This window comes from Maylandia zebra, linkage group LG23, assembly GCF_041146795.1.
Source record: "Maylandia zebra isolate NMK-2024a linkage group LG23, Mzebra_GT3a, whole genome shotgun sequence".
Classification (NCBI taxonomy): domain Eukaryota; kingdom Metazoa; phylum Chordata; class Actinopteri; order Cichliformes; family Cichlidae; genus Maylandia; species Maylandia zebra.
In genome coordinates this window covers 21451377-21473191 of record NC_135188.1, presented here as the reverse complement: position 1 = coordinate 21473191, position 21815 = coordinate 21451377, and the positions used below count along the sequence as shown (strand labels likewise).

The 21815-nt window shown below is 39.8% G+C and overlaps 2 protein-coding genes across 4 annotated transcripts in view; both read right to left on the bottom strand.

The window, feature by feature from the left end:
- LOC101472593 (protein NLRC3) overlaps positions 1–21781 on the bottom strand; it is a 45833-nt gene extending 24052 nt beyond the window's left edge. Inside the window, exon 1 of the mRNA XM_076880704.1 lies at positions 21658–21781. The gene's annotated coding sequence lies outside the window, so the exon portion shown is untranslated. The remainder of the gene's footprint in view (positions 1–21657) is intronic.
- On the bottom strand, positions 463–21770 carry LOC101480046 (NACHT, LRR and PYD domains-containing protein 3). Of its 3 annotated transcripts, none has more exons than XM_014408725.3 (12): positions 21658–21770; positions 10887–11024; positions 10704–10802; positions 10508–10618; positions 8040–8118; positions 6958–7186; positions 4333–6133; positions 4063–4236; positions 3682–3855; positions 3248–3403; positions 1815–1861; positions 463–1639 (listed from the first exon to the last, which is right to left on the bottom strand). In XM_014408725.3, the coding sequence occupies exons 2-12, from the start codon at positions 10973–10975 to the stop codon at positions 1089–1091; spliced, it is 3510 nt and encodes a 1169-aa protein (XP_014264211.2). In that variant the 5' UTR covers positions 10976–11024; positions 21658–21770; the 3' UTR covers positions 463–1088. The 3 variants fall into 3 exon arrangements, with proteins under 3 accessions (XP_014264211.2, XP_076736834.1, XP_076736833.1); XM_076880719.1 differs by having other exon boundaries at positions 4063–4179; XM_076880718.1 differs by lacking the exon at positions 21658–21770 and adding an exon at positions 20795–20994.
- Positions 21782–21815: the final 34 nt, after the last annotated feature.

Below are 21815 nucleotides of genomic sequence, written 5' to 3'. Positions count from 1 at the left end.
TCATTAATATGAACTTCTAGTAATTGTGAAATAGCTCAACTGAATGGAAAAATTAACTGGATGTAGCTTTGTGAAATAGCTCAACATATTTTAGAGAACAGTAACCATGCACTGCAAGTTGTTCCCTACAAGATATGTACATCCCTGTTATTGAAACCTAATTAGCCTGGAAAATTAAAACAAAAGTGAGTGAAAAACAGAAAGGAGTGAGCGAGTCACATACTAACATGATGGGTTAACCATCATGTTAACCATAGCAGAGTGTCGAGAGAGGGAGAGAGAGACAGGCACAAAACAAAAACAAACCAATGAAGCCCTGTGGGGCCAGCGAGGCAGACACAGGGACCATGACTTACGTGCTAACACTGAGATATTTTTCAGACTAGACTGAGTGTGTCATTCTAATAATGCAACCCTGTTATCCATATTTCCAAAATAAAATAAAAAATAACGGCAAAGTACTTTTCCTTTCTCAATAGGAGTACATTTATTTTTTATTTTCACAGAAAATTATTTAACACATCTAGCATCTGTTTCTGAATAAACACTAATACTGATGTGCTACTATGTTACTTTTACTTACAGTCCTGTTGTCATACATATAAAACATTACAGACATATGAAATATTATTTAAATCACATTTCTTGTGTAAATCCCCTCTTGCTAGGAGCTAACTTCCTGTCTTGCTTCCATTAGAGCTGCCAAAAATGACTGAAACATCATATGGAGGGGAAAAGTACATTAAACACTTGAGAATTTAAAAAAACAACAACATTTCTTTGACCAAAAATAAAAAAACCCCCCAAACAAACCAACAAAAACAAACCAATGAAATAAACAGAAATAAAACATTTGGATTAATTTAATGAGCTCAGACTTGTTTGAGATGCAGATGAACTGGTTCAAAACTGAGCTCTGGTGAAACACAACATATTGATATCCACTGTGAAGCTTTAACAAGAAATATGCACAAAAATCTGGAATAATCGTTATAATGAACTTCAACTGATTGACCTGATGAATCTGAATACGTTTCTGAGTGATAGAGACAGAAATATACAGTGTTAATCTAACAGGAGGACACTCCTTAGGCTGAAGTACACAGACTTATTGAGGAACCAGAAAATAAAAGTCTAAACCCAGGATAAAGAGGTTCAGTGAATGTGGTGTTGAAGGTGTGGAGGTGGATCAGAGTGTCATCAGAGGAGACTCTGTAGAAGGACAGAGTGCCAGCAGGACAGTCCACATACACTGCTGCTCTGTTAGACACAGAGGAGGAGGAGATCGATGACAAGAGAGTGAGTTTTCTGTTATTGTGCCAGACATAACGAGGACCATCATCAAAGCAGCTCAGACTCCAGGATTGTTCATTCCTCCCAAACAAACAGTCGTTAATGTTTCCTCTTCTTGTGATTCCTCTGTAACTCACTGATATATGAGCTTCTCCACTCCACTCAACCTCCCAGTAACAGTGACCAGTCAGACCATCTCTACACAGCAGCTGAGGCCAGCGATCAAATCTGTCAGGATGATCAGGATATGGCTGATCCTCTTCCACATGTGTCACCTTCTTATTGTTATCAGATAGTTTAAGTTCTCTGTGTACTGTGTTTGCGTCGATTGTGAGTTGACAAGAATCTGATGGAGAGAACAAACACAATCCAGCTGCAGTTATTGATCCGTCATCTGTTCATTGATTGACACTTTGATGACGACTCCTGACATCAGAGATGTGAATAAGTGATGTGACAGTTTGAAGATGGTTGAATGTGTGCTGCTTTGTTTTCATGAATCACATTAAAAACACACTTACACTTCCTCAGACCTGGTCTCAACCATCGGACTCCAGCAGGCTCCACCCTGAAAGGAGGAGGGGGGTCAGACCAGCACAGTCTCTTTCAGCATGCACACATGGACATTACATTACTCTCATACACATACTGTTAGACACTGATAAAGGAACAGTCAAACATTTTGACTCATTCAAAATGGGACAATATGCTTCAGTTTTAATGTTCCTGTATAAGACACTTTTTCATTGTTTATGTTGACCCCTGACTGCTTTGTTCTCTATCACATTTGTGGTACATTTATATTTTTTCATCTGTCATTTTTACCTGCATGCGTTATGAATTTATGTAGCGATGCTGATATTGCTGATATATATATATATATATATATATATATATATATATATATATATATATATATATATATATATATATATATATATATATATATATATATATAATCGGAGCACTAGGTGCGGTGACTCCCAAGCTAGGCGAGTGGCTCCAGCAGATCCCGGGAACAACATCGGAGATCTCTGTCCAGAAGAGCGCAGTCCTGGGAACAGCTAAGATACTGCGCAGGACCCTCAAGCTCCCAGGCCTCTGGTAGAGGACCCGAGCTTGAAGGATAAACCGCCCGCAGGGGCGTGCTGGGTGTTTTTTTTTTTATATATATATCGGTTTCAAGCATCCTGACCAGTTTCCTCAGGTAACCCCCTATGTTCATCCCTGGTGATATGCCCTATACTATACTATGTGGTGTTAGACTTGTTGTCATGATCCTGGATCTTTGATCAAGAGTTTTTAGAGGTTTTCGTTTTAAGAAAATTATTATTTTTTATTTAATGTTTTTTTGGCTTAATTATTGTTTTAGTTAATTCATGTATTTTGATTCGATTTATATTGTGGTTAGAGCTTATTTAGTATAAGTGCTTATGTTATTTTATGTTATTTTTTATTATATGCAAGCTTTTCCTAGTATTTGACTTCCTGTTTTATTTTGAAAGTTGTCTTCTTTGACTAGCACTCCCCTCCTCCTTGCAAAGAGGAAACTTAGGTCTGGAAATTCATCACTGTGGTAGACCTTAGCTGGCAATTCTCTCGACCTCTCTGCTTTTTTTTCTTCTGCTACTCTTTGGACGACCTCTGAAGAGGTCCTTCTTCTCTACTTTGACTACAGCAGGGTTTCTCCTCCAGTACTGGTTCCACATTCTGTCTCTGGAAAAGTCCCCCAGCACTGATCCACCTTATGGACTGTCATTGTCTTCTCTCTAGCCTCAGGCTACCTAGGCTATTTTCTTCTAAAATGTCACCTACAATCCTTCACTATTTGTGGTTTTCTTTTGGTAATTTTCAGTGTAAGTTTTTTTTAATTTTTTTTTATTATAACTTCTCTTTATTAGCTACAATTGTTACTGGTTATTTAAAAAAATTACTTAACAACACTTTTTCTGACCTGACAATTGTACAATTTGGATTCTTAAGCATCTTCACTCCAGAGTCCTCCAGGTTGTTGTTACTCAGATCCAGCTCTTTCAGAGTACAGGATTGGGAGCTGAGAACTGAGGACAGAGTTTCACAGCTTCTCTTTGAGAGGTTACAGCTACTCAGTCTGCGAAGACAATAATGGACAGAAAAATAAAATGTTAAAATATCTGGTCTGAACTCTTGAGGTCCAATATTTTCTATATAAAATATCTATACATAGTGAATTATTGTTGTTCTTTTCTAAATAAAAACACAAAAAAACCTTATTTATTTTCACTGCAAAAAGGCACTATGTGAATCTAAACTGTGAAAAAACAATTCTATATGGAATAGCTTTAATTCATAAGTTCACAAATTCAGGCAAACAGATCATACATCAAACTACAAAGAACATAATCCAACCTGAGTGTTTCCATTTTACAGTCTGGACTTTCCAGTCCAGTCAATAGTAGCTTCACTCCAGAGTCTTTCAGGTCATTGTCACTTAGGTCTAGCTCTCTCAGACTAGAAGACTGCGAAGTCAGGACTGATGAGAGAACTTCACAGCTTTTCTCTGAGAGGTTACAGACATTTAGTCTGAAAAAAAAAAGAACAAGTACACAAGTAATACTGGTATTAAAACAAACAATTTGGGGTCACGACTAGATTTAGCAATATTTAATCTCATTTCAGGACTTGCTGGAATTTTAATGTAAATATTTTAAACAGATTCAGAGAAATATTTAATATAAATTAATGCATGTGGAAGATTTTTTATTTATTATTTATTTAACTTTATCTGACCTGAGAGTTTCCAGTGTACCGAGTGAACTCTCCAGTGCAGCAGATAGAAGCTTTATTCCAACATCAGTCAGGTTATTGTTACTCAGGTCCAATACTCTCAGACTAGAGGGCTGGGAACTGAGCATGGAGGACAGAGTTTCACAACTTCTTTCTGACAGACTACAGTCACTTAGTCTAGAATGACAAATAACCAAGTGGAAAGAGATTAATGTTTTTCTTGAAAGATATCAGTGTATGATAAATGATATATACAACTTTCAGTATACTTACAGAACTTTGTTGGAAGCCTTGACCACAGGCAGCAGCCTCAGAAGAGCTTCCTCTGAAGCAGAGTATTTCTTCAGGTCAAACACATCCAGATCTTTTTCTGATGACAGTAAGATAAAGACCAGAGCTGACCATTGAGCAGGAGACAGTTTATCTGTAGAGAGACTTCCTGAACTCAGAGACTGTTGAATCTCCTCCACTAGAGAATGGTCATTCAGTTCATTCAGACAGTGGAACAGGCTAATGCTTTTCTCTGCAGACAGATTCTCACTGAGCTTCGTCTTGATGTACTGAACTGTTTCCTGATTTGTCTGTGAGCAGCTTCCTGTCTGTGTCAGCAGACCACGTAGGAGACTCTGATTTGTCTGTAGAGAAAAACCCAGCAGGAAACGAAGAAATAAGTCCAGGTGTCCGTTTGAACTCTGCAATGCCTTATCCACAGCACTCTGGTGGAGAAACTGTAGTTTAGGTTTATTAAATAATTTAGACCACTTGGAGATTGTATTTCGATCATCCAGCAGATTAACTCCAGAGTTAATAAATGTCAGGTGGACATGAAGAGCAGCCAGAAACTCCTGAACACTTAAATGGACAAAGCAGAACACATTGTCCTGGTACAGTCCTCTCTCCTCTTTAAAGATCTGTGTAAACACTCCTGAGTACACTGAGGCGGCTCTGATATCAATACCACATTCTGTCAGGTCTGATTCATAGAAGATCAGGTTTCCTTTCTGCAGCTGCTCAAAAGAAAGTCTTCCCAGAGACTCAACCATCTTCCTACTCTTTTTATTCCAGTGTGGATCTGTTTCAGTTCCTCCATCATACTTGACCTTCTTCACTTTGGCCTGAACCACCAAGAAGTGGATGTACATCTCAGTCAGGGTCTTGGGCAGCTCTCCTCCCTCTATGGTTTTCAGGACATCCTCCAGAACTGTAGCAGTGATCCAGCAGAAGACTGGGATGTGACACATGATGTGGAGGCTTCTTGATGTCTTTATGTGAGAGATGATCCTGCTGGCCTGCTCCTCATCTCTGAATCTCTTCCTAAAGTATTCCTCCTTCTGTGGGTCAGTGAACCCCCTCACCTCTGTCACCATGTCAACATACCTAGGAAGAATCTGATTGGCTGCTGCAGGTCGCGTGGTTATCCAGAGACGAGAGGAGGGAAGCAGGTTCCCTCTGATTAGATTCGTCAGTAACACATCCACAGAGGTGGACTCTGTAGGGTCAGTTAGGTTTTTAGTTTTGTGGAAGTCCAGAGAAGGTCGACACTCATCCAGACCATCAAAGATGAACATAACCTGGAAGTCTTCAAAGTTGCAGATTCCTGCTTCTTTAGTTTCAGTAAAGAAGTGATGAACGAGTTCCACCAAGCTCATCTTTTCATCTTTCAACACGTTCAGCTCCCTGAAACTGAATGGAAAAATGAACTGGATGTCCTGGTTGGTTTTGTCTTCAGCCCAGTCCAGAATAAACTTCTGTGTTAAGATTGTTTTCCCAATGCCAGCCACTCCCTTTGTCAACACTGTTCTGATTGGTTCATCTCTTCCAGGTGAGGCATTAAAGATGTCTTCTTGTCTGATTGTTGTTTCTGGTCTGTCTGATTTCCTGGATGCTGTTTCAATCTGCCTGACTTCATGTTCATCATTGAGCTCTGCAGTCCCTCCCTCTGTCATGTGGAGCTCTGTGTAGATCTGATTTAGAAGGGTTGGGTTTCCTGCTTTAGCGATCCCCTCAAATACACACTGGAACTTCTTCTTCAGTTGAGATTTAAGATTATGTTGACAAACTGGAGCAAACATGTCTGAAAAGACACAGTAAATAAGTTACATAAATCAGTATTAATTTATTTGAAATGTTAGATAAAACGTCTTATAACTTTTTATCTTTTAGGAGGCAGAGCCTTGGGCTTTCAGACCCCTCTTCTGTGGAACAAACTCCCAGTTTGGATTTGGGAGACAGACACTATTGAATTCTCTACTTTTAAGATTAGGTTTATAAAGCATATAGTTAGGGCTGGATCAGGTGACCCTGAATCCTCTCTTAGTTATGCTGCGATAAACCCACTGGCGTTTTTTCTTCACTCACCTTTCACTATGTTGTCATACCTCCCTCTGCATTTAATCATTAGTTTTTATTAATGCCCGGCCCGTTGCACAGCTTGTCTTTTGTGCCGTCTTTTTCCCCTCACCCCTAAGCAGTCGTGGAAAATGGCTTTCTGTCTCTGAGCCTAGTTCTACCAAAGGTCTCTTCCTGTTAGAACTGATCTTTTTCCTTCCCTTGTTACCAAGTGCTCGCTCATTGGGCGGGGGGGGGGGGGGGGGGGGGGGGGGGGGGGGTGTCTGACTGTTGGTGGTTTATCTGTATTATTGTAGGGTTTTTACCTTACTATATAAAGTGCCTTCAGGTGACTTTAGTTGTGATTTGACACTGTGTAAATAAAACTGAACTGAATTTAATTCAATCAAAATCACATTTCATCACTCAAAATGGTGAAATTGTGGATATTTGTTGGTCAGTTTCATTCATTTCATTCCCCTTAAAGAATACATGTTTGAATACATACTGTCTCATACACTGAGATAATAAATAATATAATTATCCTGCAGTTTAGAGATATCGCCTTACTGCTTTGAAGATGCTCAGCCAGCTCATCCTGCTTCATTCTCTTCAAGAAGTGAAGCGTGATCTTTACAAATGCCTCTGTGATGCTCCTCCTCTGCTCTTCATCATCACCCTCCAACATGTCCACAATGTCCCTCTGACCCTCTAAACATTCAAGGTCATGTGCACCAAGAACCCATAGGATCTTATTCAGCTCATTCTTCACAAATGTCAAAATGCTGTCTTCTAGCAACTGTAACAAAAGCAGAGGTGGGAAGTATGTGTTTTGTTATATATATTATATATATTATAATATATATATTATATATTTCTTCTCAGATTTGAAGACAAATATCTGAACTTTCAACTCCTTACAGGCTCTTTGCTTTAGATTTAAGACATTTGAGGGAAGTTATGTTATATCCTATGGTATTCGCTTGTATTGTTTCATTATGACATCAGTATGACATGAAGTCCAGTTTTGTTGGTTAAAAAAAATCCCTTGAGACCTACTTTACTTTTATATTTAAGTACATTTCATGTGGTGTTGATTTCACTCCTAAGAAACTTAATCAGTACTTCAATTGTTGGAGTCAAATTGTTAAATGTTGTCATTGTGTTACTTAAATTTGTAAGTCTTAGTTCAAGCAGCATGATCAAGGATATTCCTTTGTCTCTGACCACCTCTCCAGCCAGTTTCAATAAAAGGCGGCAAGCGGAGGCCTAAGGTGGGGTCAGTCTGCGGTTGGATTCAGAGCGCTTTTCTGAGACACCGACCGGGGCCTCCCTTGCTAGCAAGTAAAATCGATCGATCGCTGATTGTCCAGTTTCTTTCGTTAATGAGAATAAGTTTCTAAACCAGCGGGGCCTGTGGAAGCACAGACCCAACATCAACTTTCACCAAACACTATTTTAGTACCTGTCCTTCTACCTAAGTGATTGTGATTGAACAGAATACTATATGAATGACTCAGTTGGACTGAATTCATGGAGCCAAACATCATATCCATGTTGGACACTAAGACAATTCACTGGTCTACAATGTGTAACATGCAGATGGTTTTGAATAGAACAAATGTAAAAGGAGTTGTTGTACATGTACAGACCACAAATATGGATTTCAACTGTATTTTATGCTGCTGGGCAGACTGACCACGGGGAACCTCCAGGAACTCCTGGCCCACACTGTGGAGGAATCATGAAAAATCTGTTTACATAATCTCTCCATATTTATTAGCTTTTTCAAAAATATTTTTAGCACAGTTTTTTGTGAAGTCAGAAGTTAATCAAACGCAACATGGAATAAAAATAAAACATTTTTTTCTGACCGGGAATGCAAGTCAATAACTAATAAAATAATTTGTACATATTTTTTTTTACTATCTTTTTGTTTTTAAGTTTTTTTCTGCTTTTTTGCTAAACAGTAAATTTCAAAATTCATGGTTGACAAGAACAACTATATTTTAGCATGAAAAATATTTTGATAAAAGAACTTTATAGAACCATAAAACCATCATCAATTTAGGGCAGCTGTGGCAAAAACACTTACATTGGGTGGTGGTCCACTAAATTTGTTAGTCACTGTGCATCATTTGGTTCTGTTTCTCCAGGAAACTTATTTTAGGCAATAGAGAGATTGTTTTTTCTACAAATGGTACATGGTTTTTGTTTTCGCTACTATAAGATCAATGTTGGGGAGGAACGGAATACATGTACCGGTGTTCTGGGAATCTATCCTACCTCACAAACCATCCTACCTGTTGTTTCTGTGCAAACGCTGTGTATGGGCATAACACAAACCCCTAATTTACATAATTTTTTTTAACCCATTGTGAATATTTCTTATGGTTATGGTTAGGTTTATGGTTAGGATTAGAGGTTGGATTAGTCAGAAGTCGCCGGCAAATTATAATACGGGTAGGACAATTTGCCAAAGTAGGACTGTTTCTCAGAACACCGGTGTTACATATTTAAAATGCAAAATATGAGTAACTGTATTCCATTACATTTACCGGTTAAAAAAGGTGATATTCAGAATACACTTACTTTGTTGAAATAAATAGATTACACGTCTTTTCCTGTTTCATATCTTATGCTATGCCCTCTCTAAGTTTTCGGTAATTCCACGCCAGTGGAAACCCAAACAAAACACACATTAACAGTCTCTAATGCCTGTGTCTCAATCTTGCGGTCCATAATGAGGTGAAGAAATATTTTTAAAAATTATTATTCAAAAATTATTTAATATGAAGGCAATAGGCAGAGTGTTACAGGCATAGCCCTAAAGAATGTGGCCTCATGGGCAGTGTAGTCTGTGCTGCAGCGAGAATGGACTGCCATACCCGTTATGTGTCTGTGAGCGTGAGGGAGGGAGAAAAAGGAGCATCGAAAAGTATGTGCTGTCACAGGCCAGAAATGGGAGATGGAGGCATGTACAATAATAATACACACTGCAGCCAAAAATAGTGCCTGCCTGTAATCTGTTGTGGAATACATTTTAAAAGTAACCTTCCCAACACTGAATAAGATATAACAACCACCGCTATCAGTCCTGGCGATGGGTTTTGCCAGGGCCTCTGCCCTTGACTGCTGCCCGCTATACATTGCACCAGACCTCTATGACACCTCCTGTGGGTGGTGGGCCTACTAGAGGTGTTGTAGGGATCCAGCCAAGTCCTACAGGGAGGAGGTCCTGAGGTAGACCCAGGACATGCTACAGAGATTATCTCTCTTAGCTGGCTGAGAGATATAATTCCTGATAAACTGGAGGAGGTGGCTGGGCAGTGTGATGTCTAGGTTTCTCAACTTAGGCTATTACCTTCATGACCTACCCCCAGGTAACTGAAGAAAATGGATGGATGGATATAACAATAATCCTCCCTAAAGACAAACTTCCCAAAAAGACATCAAAAAGTGCTCAGGAAATCATCATGGATGCACAGTGTTTGAACCAAAAGACAAAGGTGACATCCACTGGTCAAACCGGAGTCCCACTCCTACTCTTTCACTGCTGCATCTCTCCTCCAGGTGTCTAATTTCCTTGATTAAGGATTAACTAAATGCTGAGATATGCTGAGTTTTCAGCTCAAAGTTTTCTTGGGAATCACCTTGATTTGATTTGATTGAATCTTTATTTTGAACATGTTGAAAAAGTACAACATAATAGAATTAAAAGAGACAAATGAACACCTTGTTGGTGCAAAAGTAATATTTATGTCTGTCAAACTGTGTTATCAGTTGGTGCATTTACTACAGATTTGACAAAAGAAATGGAAATAAATGACATGTTTTTGCCACAGACTTTTTTTTTCTACTAAACTGTCTGCTATTTGTAGACAAAACACGGGTTCACTCTTAGATGCCTTTTTTATGCTTAAGTCATTTATAGGTCAGTTTTTAACTAAATTAACAAACTAAAAGGAAAAAGATCAGGTGAAAATTAACCCTGTACAAAGAGTCTGTAGAAATAACATATATTAAGAAATGAGGAGTGGCGTTCAAACTTTTGCACAGTGTTGTAGACGGGAAAAATAGTGTGCTGGATGCATCAGTTACATTTAGACAGACAGATTACCTCACTGCAGGAGAACGTTGTCCGTTAAAATGAACCTCAAAATCCTTTGAGCTGTTGCTCATTAAAGATGAACAGGTTGGTTCAGGTCCACATTTGATTTTCTGATGGATTCTGAAAAAATATTAAAACTTCTTCATTAAAAATGTCACTGCACATGAATGGATGATAAAACAATTTTGATAGTTATATTAATTACATTTTATCATTTGACTGTCTTTGTTTAAATTTTGTAATGAGACCCTTGGACCGGTCGCTCTTTAAGGATGGACAGCTGGGTTCAGGTCCAGGTTGGTTCCTGTGAATAATGATGGAGCAGTGATGTGAGTGCTGAGCTGTGACATGGAGAAGAGTCGTGGACAGTTAGAGATGGTCATCTCACCTCTGAGCTGTGGTCTGGCTCTCATGTTCCCCACACAGAGTGGTTTTAGAGGGGGGGACTCCCTCCTCTCTGTCCTCACACTGATCCATGCTGCTGAATTCACATCCACATCAGCTCACACACAGTTTCTACCTTCACCTGCAGAGGAAACACAAATCATTCATGTGCACATCAACTGAAATCCTTTCCATCATGTGTGCTGTCCATTTATCAGCTGCTTCTTTTCTGCTTCATCTCAGTCTCAGCTGAATGCAGTCAGACAGCAGTGTGAGGCAGATTAAGCTGCCATCAGCGGCTCTACTTCTACTATCAGTCCGCTAGATGGAGGCATGAAACACACACAATGCATTCACTAACACATTCGCAGATGTGATTTGTTTTCAGTCCATTAATATTCAATTAAAGTTGTTCAAACACGACTCGAATCACAGAAACAGATGGAGACACGGGGGAACATCATGTGACAGAGTTTAGTTTTCTTCTTCAAACAGGTTTAACAGGAGTTTTGAATGATTTGGGATGTTAAGTACTGCATAGTCATCAGCTATTGCAGACCTTCCCAAAGTGTGGGGCCCGCCCCTAGAGGGGGCGCAGAGCCATTGGGGGGGGGGGGGGGGGGGGGGGGGGGGGGGCTTATGAAAAGGGGAAAAAAAACAAACAAGCAAACAATGCTTGGACACTGCTAGCACGGGGCTCCCACACAAACTCAAAGCAGGAGATGAAGCATAGCTGAATATATTTCCAAACCAACTTCATTCTAAGCCAAAGACTAGAAAATATGGTGAAACATATCTTCCCTTTGGTTTCACCTGCACAAGTACCAAGGTAGGTCTCCCCTGCAGAATTGGTCTTTCCTTTGTTGGGAGCAGCACTGGGCTGTTGAAATCACGGACAAACAGTATCCCACATTCTTGATTTTTAGTTCACAAACACTTCTTGTAATGACTTACTCCTGACATTTTGGAGATGTTAGCTCTTTATACAGTAAAGTTACAGTGGGATACAAATAATATCAGACTGATCCGGCCATGATTTGTTCCCCCGGTTCAAATCCTGGACAAACAGTATCCCACAGTTGTTTATGTTTTTAAACCCATTTTGCACAGAGAGGCATTTCTGAAAAATGTATTGATAGCAATGTTGACTATTATTACACAGGAAAAAAACAACTACACATAAAATAATCACACCGTGACGCCTCTGCCTTTGTAAATAGAGGGACAGTAACTGCATGCGTATATGTAAGCATGTAAAACCTGCAGATAGTCAGATTAACAGTATTTTGTCTCTATCTGCCATTCTGCAATTCATCCATTCATTCATTGGTGTTGCGTGACGAACTCTGTATTCCTCGTCCACACGTAAACGCAAAAAAGGAGTTTTAAAAAATCTCCGTTTTCGGTGATTCGAAACGCCGTTTATGTGTGGACGAAACAGCTGCGTTTTCAAAAATACCCGTGTAGGTGCGGACCTAGCGTAAAAGAGTTAGTAGTTTATTTTCTTACTACCTGTAATTTATTGTAATTTATTGCAGATTACTTGTATTTGCTTAATTGTTTACTAAATGTTTGTGGTGTGAAATAAACCCCAAACGAGCAAAACATGTGTGTTAGTGGTTGGAGGATGTGTTTGTGCGTGCGTGTGCGCATGCTGTGGGGGGGGGGTGCGAACATTTTTCTTGAAAAACAAAGGGGAGCCTAGCAAAAAAAGTTTGGGAACCACTGAGTAATTGCATTTTTTGGGTTGGATTACTATTATTTGCGTCATACTTTTTGAATTAAACATATATTTTGGAATAATTAATAATTTTTTCTGCATTGTTAGTTTGTTGTATAAGGTAGTTTTTTCATTTATGTTTTATTGGTTTTCTTTTTTATACAGGGAATATAACACTACAATTTAATAACAGAACAACATTGGGAAAAACAAAAACAAACAACAAGATTATACAAAATCAGGCCTTCCATTTTGTATGTAGTTCAACCATTTCGACCAATGTTCTTTAAATAAGAGCACCTGTGACTTCAGTCTAAAAGTTATTCTTTCCATAACAAATATAATGTATATCAAATCAGTCCACTCATTTGTAGTAGTATCTTCACTAAAACAACGATTGGCTTTTAGAAGCCACCAACAGCACTCTGAGCAGATTTTTATCCGATTTACACAATTTAACCTCCTAGGACCTGGCGTCCACATATGTGGACATCACATTTTGGGTTGTCTAGACCAAAATACTCAATTTAGCTCCACAAGGGCCTGATATCCACTTATGAGGACATTATACTGCCTCGGTTTTATCAAAATTTAAAATGACTGTCTTCATATGTGGCTCTCATTTTTCTTAGAAACAAAAATCAGGTAAAAAAAAATAATCTGGTGATTCTTTGTTTTTACATTCATGAGGTCCCAATCAGCCCAAATATCAAAGAGAAATTAAAAAATGCATGCCATGGAAGAGTTCGGGTCTTAGGAGGTTAAGACTCTCTAAGTTTCCTAAGTACAGTACAGTGAAATGAAATTTAAAAAAAAAAAAAAAGACTGTGTCCAGGACCTTATTTATTTCCTTCCAAAATGGTGCCACATGAGGACAATCCCAAAAAATATGGAAGTGATTTGCTACTGCGTGCCCACACAGCCACCAGAAAGTTGTCTGTTGAGAATCTTTGGATTTCTGCGCTGGGGTACAAAAGTAACAAGTTACATTCTTCCAGCAGAATTCCCTCTATGAGGGGGAGCTTGTTACTGACAACTGCTGCATACAGATTTGATCCCATTCCTCTTTTGATAAGGTTAGATTGCTCTCTGTTTCCCATCTTGTTTTTACATTTTCTCTATCATGACCCTTTAGATTGGTCAGTGATGAATATAATTTTGAGAGAAGTTTTTGATAGGGTGCATCCTTATATGCATTCTCGAATATATGAATAATTTCTTCATTCCCCATCAGTAACTGGAAGATTTCATTTTTTATTCAGAAAATCCCTCAGTTGCAAATATAAAAAAAAAAATCTTGATTTTTGCAACCCAAAATTATTCCTAAGGTCCTGGAAATTCATCACTTTTCCCTCTTTTAAGAAGGTACTGTATGTGGTGAGACCTTTATTACACAGGAGATGTCTGCTGACATCTCCTGGACAGACAACATCTCAGCAGTCGTCAAGAAGGCCCAACAGCGGCTGCACTTCCTGAGAGTCCTCAGGAAGTACAAGCTGAACTCCAACCTGCTGCTGACCTTCTACCGCTCGTCCATTGAGACCCTGCTAACCTACTGCATCATGGTACGACAGCTGCACCATGGCGGATAGAGTGAGGCTTCAGAGTGTAGTCAAGACAGCACAGAAGATCATCGGCTGCCCTCTCCCTTCCCTGATGGACATGTATTCCTCCCGCTGCCTCAGCAGAGCAGCAAACATTATCAAGGACAGCTCCCACCCTGGTTTCAACATGTTCAGCCTGCTTCCCTCAGGGAAGCGCTAAAGGTGCATCAGCACAAAAACCCACAGACTCAAAAACAGTTTCTTCCCCAAAGCCATAACCACCCTGAACTCACACATGCACCGATAACACAGCCCCCCCCAATTTTTTTTCTTCCCACTTCCTCTATGGACCACCACTGTGCAATACCAATTCTATGTGCAATAACTCAACTGTATATATACAACACTATTTATTACTAGGGATGGGTACCGGTGTCCGGTGCCATGATGGCACCGGTTCTGACATAAACGGTAGTAACCAGACCGAAAAGCAGCGCACATTTCGGTGCTTTATTTCGGTGCTTTTTTTCCCTGAGCTGTGATACACTTCTAGCCAATCATTTTACGTTTCCGAGGATAGTAGGCGGGGCCGGGTACGTACGTTCTGTTAGAGCAGAGCTCCAGATTAAAAATGTCCAAGGCGAAGCGGTCAAAAGTCTGGCTGTACTTCACAGCAAAATATGCAAACTCAGCAGCCTGCAACAAGTGCTTTAAGGTGATATTGTGATACTGTCAAAGGAGGTAACACCAAGAATCCGATTAAACAGCTGGCGACGCATAGCGTTTTTTTTTAAAAGCCGAGAAATGCGCCGTATTTGATAGCTTGCTGCGAGACCTCACACTGTGCACGTTGGGTGGGTTGCCAGTTATCGGACCCGGAGCAACATCCCCCAAAAACCCGAAGAATAGAGTCCTGGCCCCTAGCCCTGCCAGTGTAGCAGAAATGATGAGGATGATGATGCAGCAGCAGCCGTTCTTCTCTGCGTGAGTAGCTTAATGTTGTTCATGTGTAATTTACGTTGAGTAGGCTAACCACGTTATTACATTAATGCAGGTAAGGTGAACTAGCAAACATCATCATAGCTACATGCGGCTGTCTTCTTGTTTGATGGCAGATACTCCCTTCACCCTGGCCAAAAAGGCTAAAATGACCAAAGAAAAAGTGGGAAACAGTTAAACATGAGAGGTTTTTGGACAAAGTTTGTGTTTTTTCCATTGTTTAAGCACTGCTTCCAGCCAAGAGTGATACCATATATGCCACATAGCTGCAGAAAAGGCTAACATTGTTATCTTTTTACAAAAAACAGCTGAACATGAGAGGTTTTTGGACAAAGTTTGTGTTCTCCATTCTTTAAGCACCGGTTCGAGCACCGTTTAAGCACCGGCACCGTTTCAAAAGTACCGATTTGGCACCGGTATCGGATAAAACCTAAACGATACCCATCCCTATTTATTACATATTACTTAAAAAAAAACAAAAAACGGCTTGTATATTTGTACATTTTATATATATATATATATATATATATATATACGTCTTTTTCCCTATGTTAATACTGTCCATATGTATATAGCGCTGCAGAACTGTACCCCCCAAGATGTTTACACTGAGTAGGAGATGCTCTGTATCTCACTGTACAACTGTATAGTGACAATAAAGGCATTCTATTCTATTCTATTCTATTCTATTCTATTCTATTCTATTCTATTATTAGCCCATGTTTTAAATGTCGAGTCAGTCTTACTAAGCAAAAACTTGTATGTGACCCACCTAGGGGGTCCAGCCCCCTGTTTTAATTGATACTTTTTAAGTAATCCATTCCATGTCTTCATCAAGCTTATTATCCAAGGGTTACCTGGGTCTCTCAAACAACTTGACATTGAGGGGTCTCCTATCAGTGCCCTAACAGGAAGGTTACCGCCCATATAAATCTGGAGAAGATTTGATTCCTTCCTGCAAAGTATTGATCCGGGTTTTCTATAGGAACACACTGGAACAAGTGTAACATCTTTGGGAGTGTATTCATTTTTATGCTATCCACTCTAGAAGAGATGTTTAGATAAGAAATTAATGTCCATCTACTAATATCTACAATAATATCTTTTTAAAGTGGAGAGTAGTTAATTTCTTCCAAACTAATTAGATCCATTGATAAATTAATGCCCAAATATTTAATAGTTTTTTTGTCCAAACCTATTTTGTATTTGCTACGCACATTTTGGGGGGGACTGTAATGACTATTGAGAACTTTGGAAATTTGGTCTATATCCCAAGCAGGACCCGTAATTCCTTGGAACTGACATAAGCTCCGTAAATGATTTGGTAGAGTTTGATAAGTAAACCAAAACATCATCTGCAAACAACGGCAATTTCTGCTCACTTCCAGCTATATTAATCCCTTTTATTGTGTCAATCTGCCTAATCCATTGAGCCAACGGCTCTATAAAAATAGCGAATAAAAGTGGATTCAATGGGCATCCCTATTTTGTTGACCTTTCAAGCTTGAAAACATCTGAAAGTTCACAACTGATCTTCAATTTTGCGGTTGATCTGGTGTATAAAGCCCACAATATTGTAATAATCGACCCACTAAACCCAAATTTAAGCATTACTCTGAATAGAAATTCCCATCTCACGGAGTAAAAAGCTTTTCCAGCATCTAGACTCAGTAATATTGCCGGTATTTTATTTAAATTAATGTGTCAAGTAATTTGCAAAGTTCTCCTAATAATATCGTGGGTTTGGTGCAACCTAACAAAACCAGTTTGATTTAAATGTATTATTTTTGGCATGATTTCTTTAAGTCTTTGTGCTATGTTTGATGTAAATAACTGATGTAAATAATCTACATTTAATACACTTACTGGTCTATATTGGGGCTCTCTAATTTGTCTTTACCATCTTTAGGTATACTAGAAATTATAACTTGTTTCCATGAGAGGGAAGCTTCTCCCTTGTAAGGACCCAATTAAATGTTTTAAGTAACATCAGTGTCAGAGCGTCTCTCACTTTCTTATATCACTCTGCAGTAAAGCCATCTGTACCTGGAGCCTTATTTGCCTTGAGTTTACCAATCACCAAGTGAAGTTCTTCCCTTGTAATTTGCTTCACTAAAGATTTATTTTTTTCTTCTGTAGGTTTTGGGATGTCTAACATGTCAAACAAACTCTTCATTTTTCCATTATTATTCGTGAGTGGTTTGAATATAGTTTTTCGTAATATTTCTTAAAGTAGTGCTTAATTTCCTCTATATACTGCATTTCCATTTTGGTTTCCGGGTCTCTTATCCTGTACACTGTTCTATCTGCTTGTTGCTTCCTTATATGCCAATTGTTTCATATATTTAGTTTCCCGCTCATAATATCTTTGTTTGGTCAACATTAGTTTCGTTTGGACGTCTTGAGCGTATATCTCATCAATTTGATTTCAATTTTTTGCAATTTTTAATTTTGTCTTAGTATCCATAGTATTTTTGTATGTAGCCTCTAAGTGTAATAGTTCCGACTGCAGCATCGGAAGTTTTGCAACTTTGGATGTTTTGCTAGAAGGTGTGGGGGGGCCACAGCCCCGTCCTCCAGGGCATGAAGCAGGTATGGAGGAGATCAAAACTCCAGACATCCAGAGGCCCCCAGAACACAAGAGACCAAGGAAAACCAACAGAGGGGCAGCCGCGCCACTGTCCCAGAAAGAGCTGAGGAGAGTCCCAGATGAGGGCTCACTCAGCAGCCGCGGAGCAGAAGCCAGGGGGAGTTGCAGTGACGCGCCCGTGAGCTCCGCCGGCAGCCAGCTGTGCCTGAGTGACCGAGCCCCAGGCCGAGAGGCCGGGGGCACCCCACCTCCGAAGTGGCCGGAGCGAGCCCCAGGCTCCAGGCCCCGATAAGCGGCCGCCAAGGAGTGAGATGGTGTGTACCTGGACGCCCATCCCCAGACACAAAGAACCACCAACGCACCAATGTCTGAGGGAGTCTGCCACCGGCAGGGGAAGTGGTGGTAGGGGGAGATAGGCCTCCAAACCTTGGAGGGCCTGAGATGTCCCCAGAGAGGTGGCGTCTGATACCCAACCTGACATATAGACACAGACATACAGGCACACACAGATACAAACATCCATTCCCACCCTCATGCTCTCATATGCACTCACTCCACACTCAACCAACGTGGAGACAGACATAAAGAGACGCTGTACACACGATCACACTCCCCAAGCGTACTCTACGAACCGGGTCTAGGTACCCTTGCCCCTGGAGGGGGGAACTGCACCCAGACCCAGGTGGTGTTACCCTTTTCCCTGCGGTGGGGAGAGGCAGACCGCCCCGACTCCGCAGCAGCAGGGAGGCCCCACACTCCAGACCGCAGTCGGACGGCCAACTCCTCTTCCTAGCCCCCCCGCTCCAGCAGGCCGCAGAGAACGGGGGTGAGAGAAGACTCCAAACCTCCCTCCACCCGCTCATTGTAGTGTTGATGCATGTGTTCTAAGGTGCATTTAAAACCCAGGAGGGCATGGAGCTACCTGCCAGAGAGCAGCAGGTAAGCGCATAGTCCCTCCTGCTAGCCCTCAATGTCTACGTGTATTTAAAATTGAGAGGTGGGCAACGACGCCAGGGGTGAGGTGTACACCCTGATGGTAATTTGGATTCCATGTATCGTGCCCAGATCATTACATGAAGGAACCTTTTAAAAAAACAAGCGCGTCCATGCTCAGAGATGTACACACGGGTGATCACACCCACAAACTACACCCTTTTTGGCTCCTACCTCAAAGCACACTGTTCTGTTGATCTTATGTGCTGCACAATAATGTTTAATATTTAGTATTTACTGTCATATTCCCATATATCATTGTGATGTTGTTTATTCTATTACTCTTGTTCTCTTCTGCTTGTTTTCTTTTTTCTTTCTCAACAGGTGATCCAGGTGATCGATATATGCATTTTCTTTTTCTTTTTTTCTTTTTCTGCCCATTCTGTTGGTTTTTGTTTTTTGCCCTTCTCCCCCGTCCCTCTTCTCAGCTGTTTCTCTTTCCCTCTTTCTTTCTCCCCTTCTTTCCCCCAGTCAAGTCTGTCCCGTATTCAGCAAGTGAAAATAAAATAAACAATAAAAGGTGAATCAAATGGACCATTATGGCAAGGCTGGGATGGTCAATTTGGTAAAGTAAATCCGTTGGGCATCTTTCTTTGCCTTTAGACAATAATTCTGATGGCAAAAGAGCCAAACGGGACAGGCAAAAAAACAAAAAAAACAAAACAAAAAAAACCCCAAAACTTTGGATTTTTTAATACTAGAGCGGTGATGAGAGGAAGATATCCCCACAATATCAGTGGGGATATCTTATCTCTATCACTGAATTCCAGGTACTCGGTAATGTCTTTTGTTAACTGTTCACATGTCTGTTTATTCAATATACTAGAATTTAATTTCCTGTTAGTAATTCTTCTCCTTTGAGAAAGTTTTAAAGCTAAATACAGAAAGTACTTAAAAAAAAATCTAAACATGTACAGGATGTCAGGACCTTTAGACTAAGCAGGTCCAAACTTGTAAACCCACATAGTAGAAAGGTTATTCTCTTCTTTCTTCTCAGCTCAATGGTCATTTTTACCTGTACATTTGACACTTGATAAATTTTTTATTTTCATTTCTAAACTTTCAAGTGTAAGACAATTGGTAGTTGGTTGGTGTTGAAAACATCCCCTTTCCTTGTGTTTTTGTTAGAATGTTTTTCTGCAGTTCCAACAGGGACAGTATTTTCTTATCTGTTAGGAGAAGCTGATGAGCGTTGTATTTATTTTCATGGGTTTGACTGCTTTGTGTCGGTGGCTTAAATTGCTAATTATTCTACTGAAGTTGCATATAGAAGAGCACAGATTCAGTTGTAGACAGATACAGGTCATTACTTTGGAGTATATTTGAAATAAAGTCAAGTGTGCACAGACATGCACTGTATTCGAAGTTCAGTCAGTTTTTACTCATGTGATCTGGATCCTCAGTACAGCTGTAAGATGTCTATACGACTTGTGAGACCAACTTAACACTTAATACTTCTCATATTTAATGTCATCAGTGGCTTCTGCCAAGAATTTCCTTGTAATAAGTGCCCACAACAATTTTGAAGTACAGATCTATTTAGGATGTATAATTAGCCTATCTGGGATTAATCAGTTGATGAGTTATTCTTAAGTAACATTTCAGAGAGCAGAGAAGACATTTTCTTAGCATTTACACAACACCCACAGTAATTTAATTATACTGTCCTTCCTTCTCTATCACAAGAAATCCTCATATTTAACATCCATTAGTGTCAATATTAATTCAACATTAACATAATTTAGAACACAAAACTTGCTTATTGCAAACTCAATAAAACTGCAGCATAAGTTTGCTTTCTTGCATTATTTGTGCTTGGAGGAGCAAAGCAAAAGAGCCAACAGACAGGCATGTAATGCACCTACAGCACTTTTCTAGTCTTAATGAACACTCAAAGCACTACTAGGTACAAGTCCCACTTTATCCAGACATTCTTGCAACACTTTATCTCCGTCACTTCAAGGAAAATTTTTTAGAATAGCCAGTTAACCTGACATGTATGCTGGAGAGATTCAAACATGCAACCTAAACCCAGAAAGGTCCCAGACAGAATTTAAACCACAGACCTCGTTGCTGTGAGGCAGCTTTTCTAATCAGTCCACAAACACTGAGTGCTTTACCACAGAGCACCACCATGTCATCCTGTTTCAGATCTCGTGTCTGTGTCAAGACACTCTCAAGGCACCATGTGACTTTTGCATGAACTCTGCTCCTCATGTGCGCTGCATGTGATCACTCCTACTCTGTTTTACTATTCCACTGTTTGGAGATTTCCCCATGATCTTTCAAAGATCAGCAGTGGTGCAAACACCAACAATATGAGTGAAAGTGTTAAGGGACCTCTGGAGGTCTGTTAACATTGTCTCATAAAAGAATAAAATGCACACAGACATGGCATGTAGAGTTTAAAGACCCCCTAAACACACCATTGTGGTGACAGCTTAAAATTTTAGAATATTTTCATTTTGTTTGTTTTTGAATCAGGTTTGGACAAAGACATTTTTCTGCAGCCAAAACAGGTCGAATTATCACGAGCAGTATGGAAGGGTTAAAGTGTCTTCCACTTTTGTTTTCCCCCTGTAAAAGCGTCATTGTTCTGACATGTTTTTATTGTGCAACAGCTTTAACTTTTAGTTTTTTTGGCTTCGTTTTGGACCAAAATGAACTTCTAATGCCATCATAACAGCAAGATTTCAGAATATTGGAGCACATAAATAAGTAAGTCGTACTTTTGTAACTGGTTGAAGTAAAAATTGTCAAAGCACAAAAAGAGAAATATTCAAAAAAAGGCATAAATACTTTAAGAGAACAGTGAAGAACAGGAATTGAGTAGATGTTAAGTCATAGAAGCAGACCAGACATTTCTAAATAGAGCAAAAACTGCCTCGAACATTTTGATGGAAATGTGAATCATTCTCTTTAAACTCACACAAGATGTCAGACGAGCTGCTTAAAGGTTGCCTCCTTCTCGGGTCCAGCTGTGAGTCAGTCAGCGTGATGTATGGAGTGGCAGATTTCTTTTGTTTCTGCTGGAATTAATCTGAACAAAGCTGGTGTTAACAAGAAGAACAACTATTACCATCACAT

What these genes read in the sequence shown, in the direction of transcription:
- LOC101480046 (XM_014408725.3), bottom strand. Translation starts at nt 10,975, where the DNA reads ATGGATCAGTGTGAGGACAGAGAGGAGGGAGTCCCCCCCTCTAAAACC. An exon ending in GGCTGAGCATCTTCAAAGCA is followed by an intron (nt 6,134 to 6,957) that starts GTAAGGCGATAT and finishes GTGTCTTTTCAG; the next exon opens with ACATGTTTGCTCCAGTTTGT. An exon ending in GGTACACTGGAAACTCTCAG is followed by an intron (nt 3,856 to 4,062) that starts GTCAGATAAAGT and finishes TTTTTTTTTCAG; the next exon opens with ACTAAATGTCTGTAACCTCT.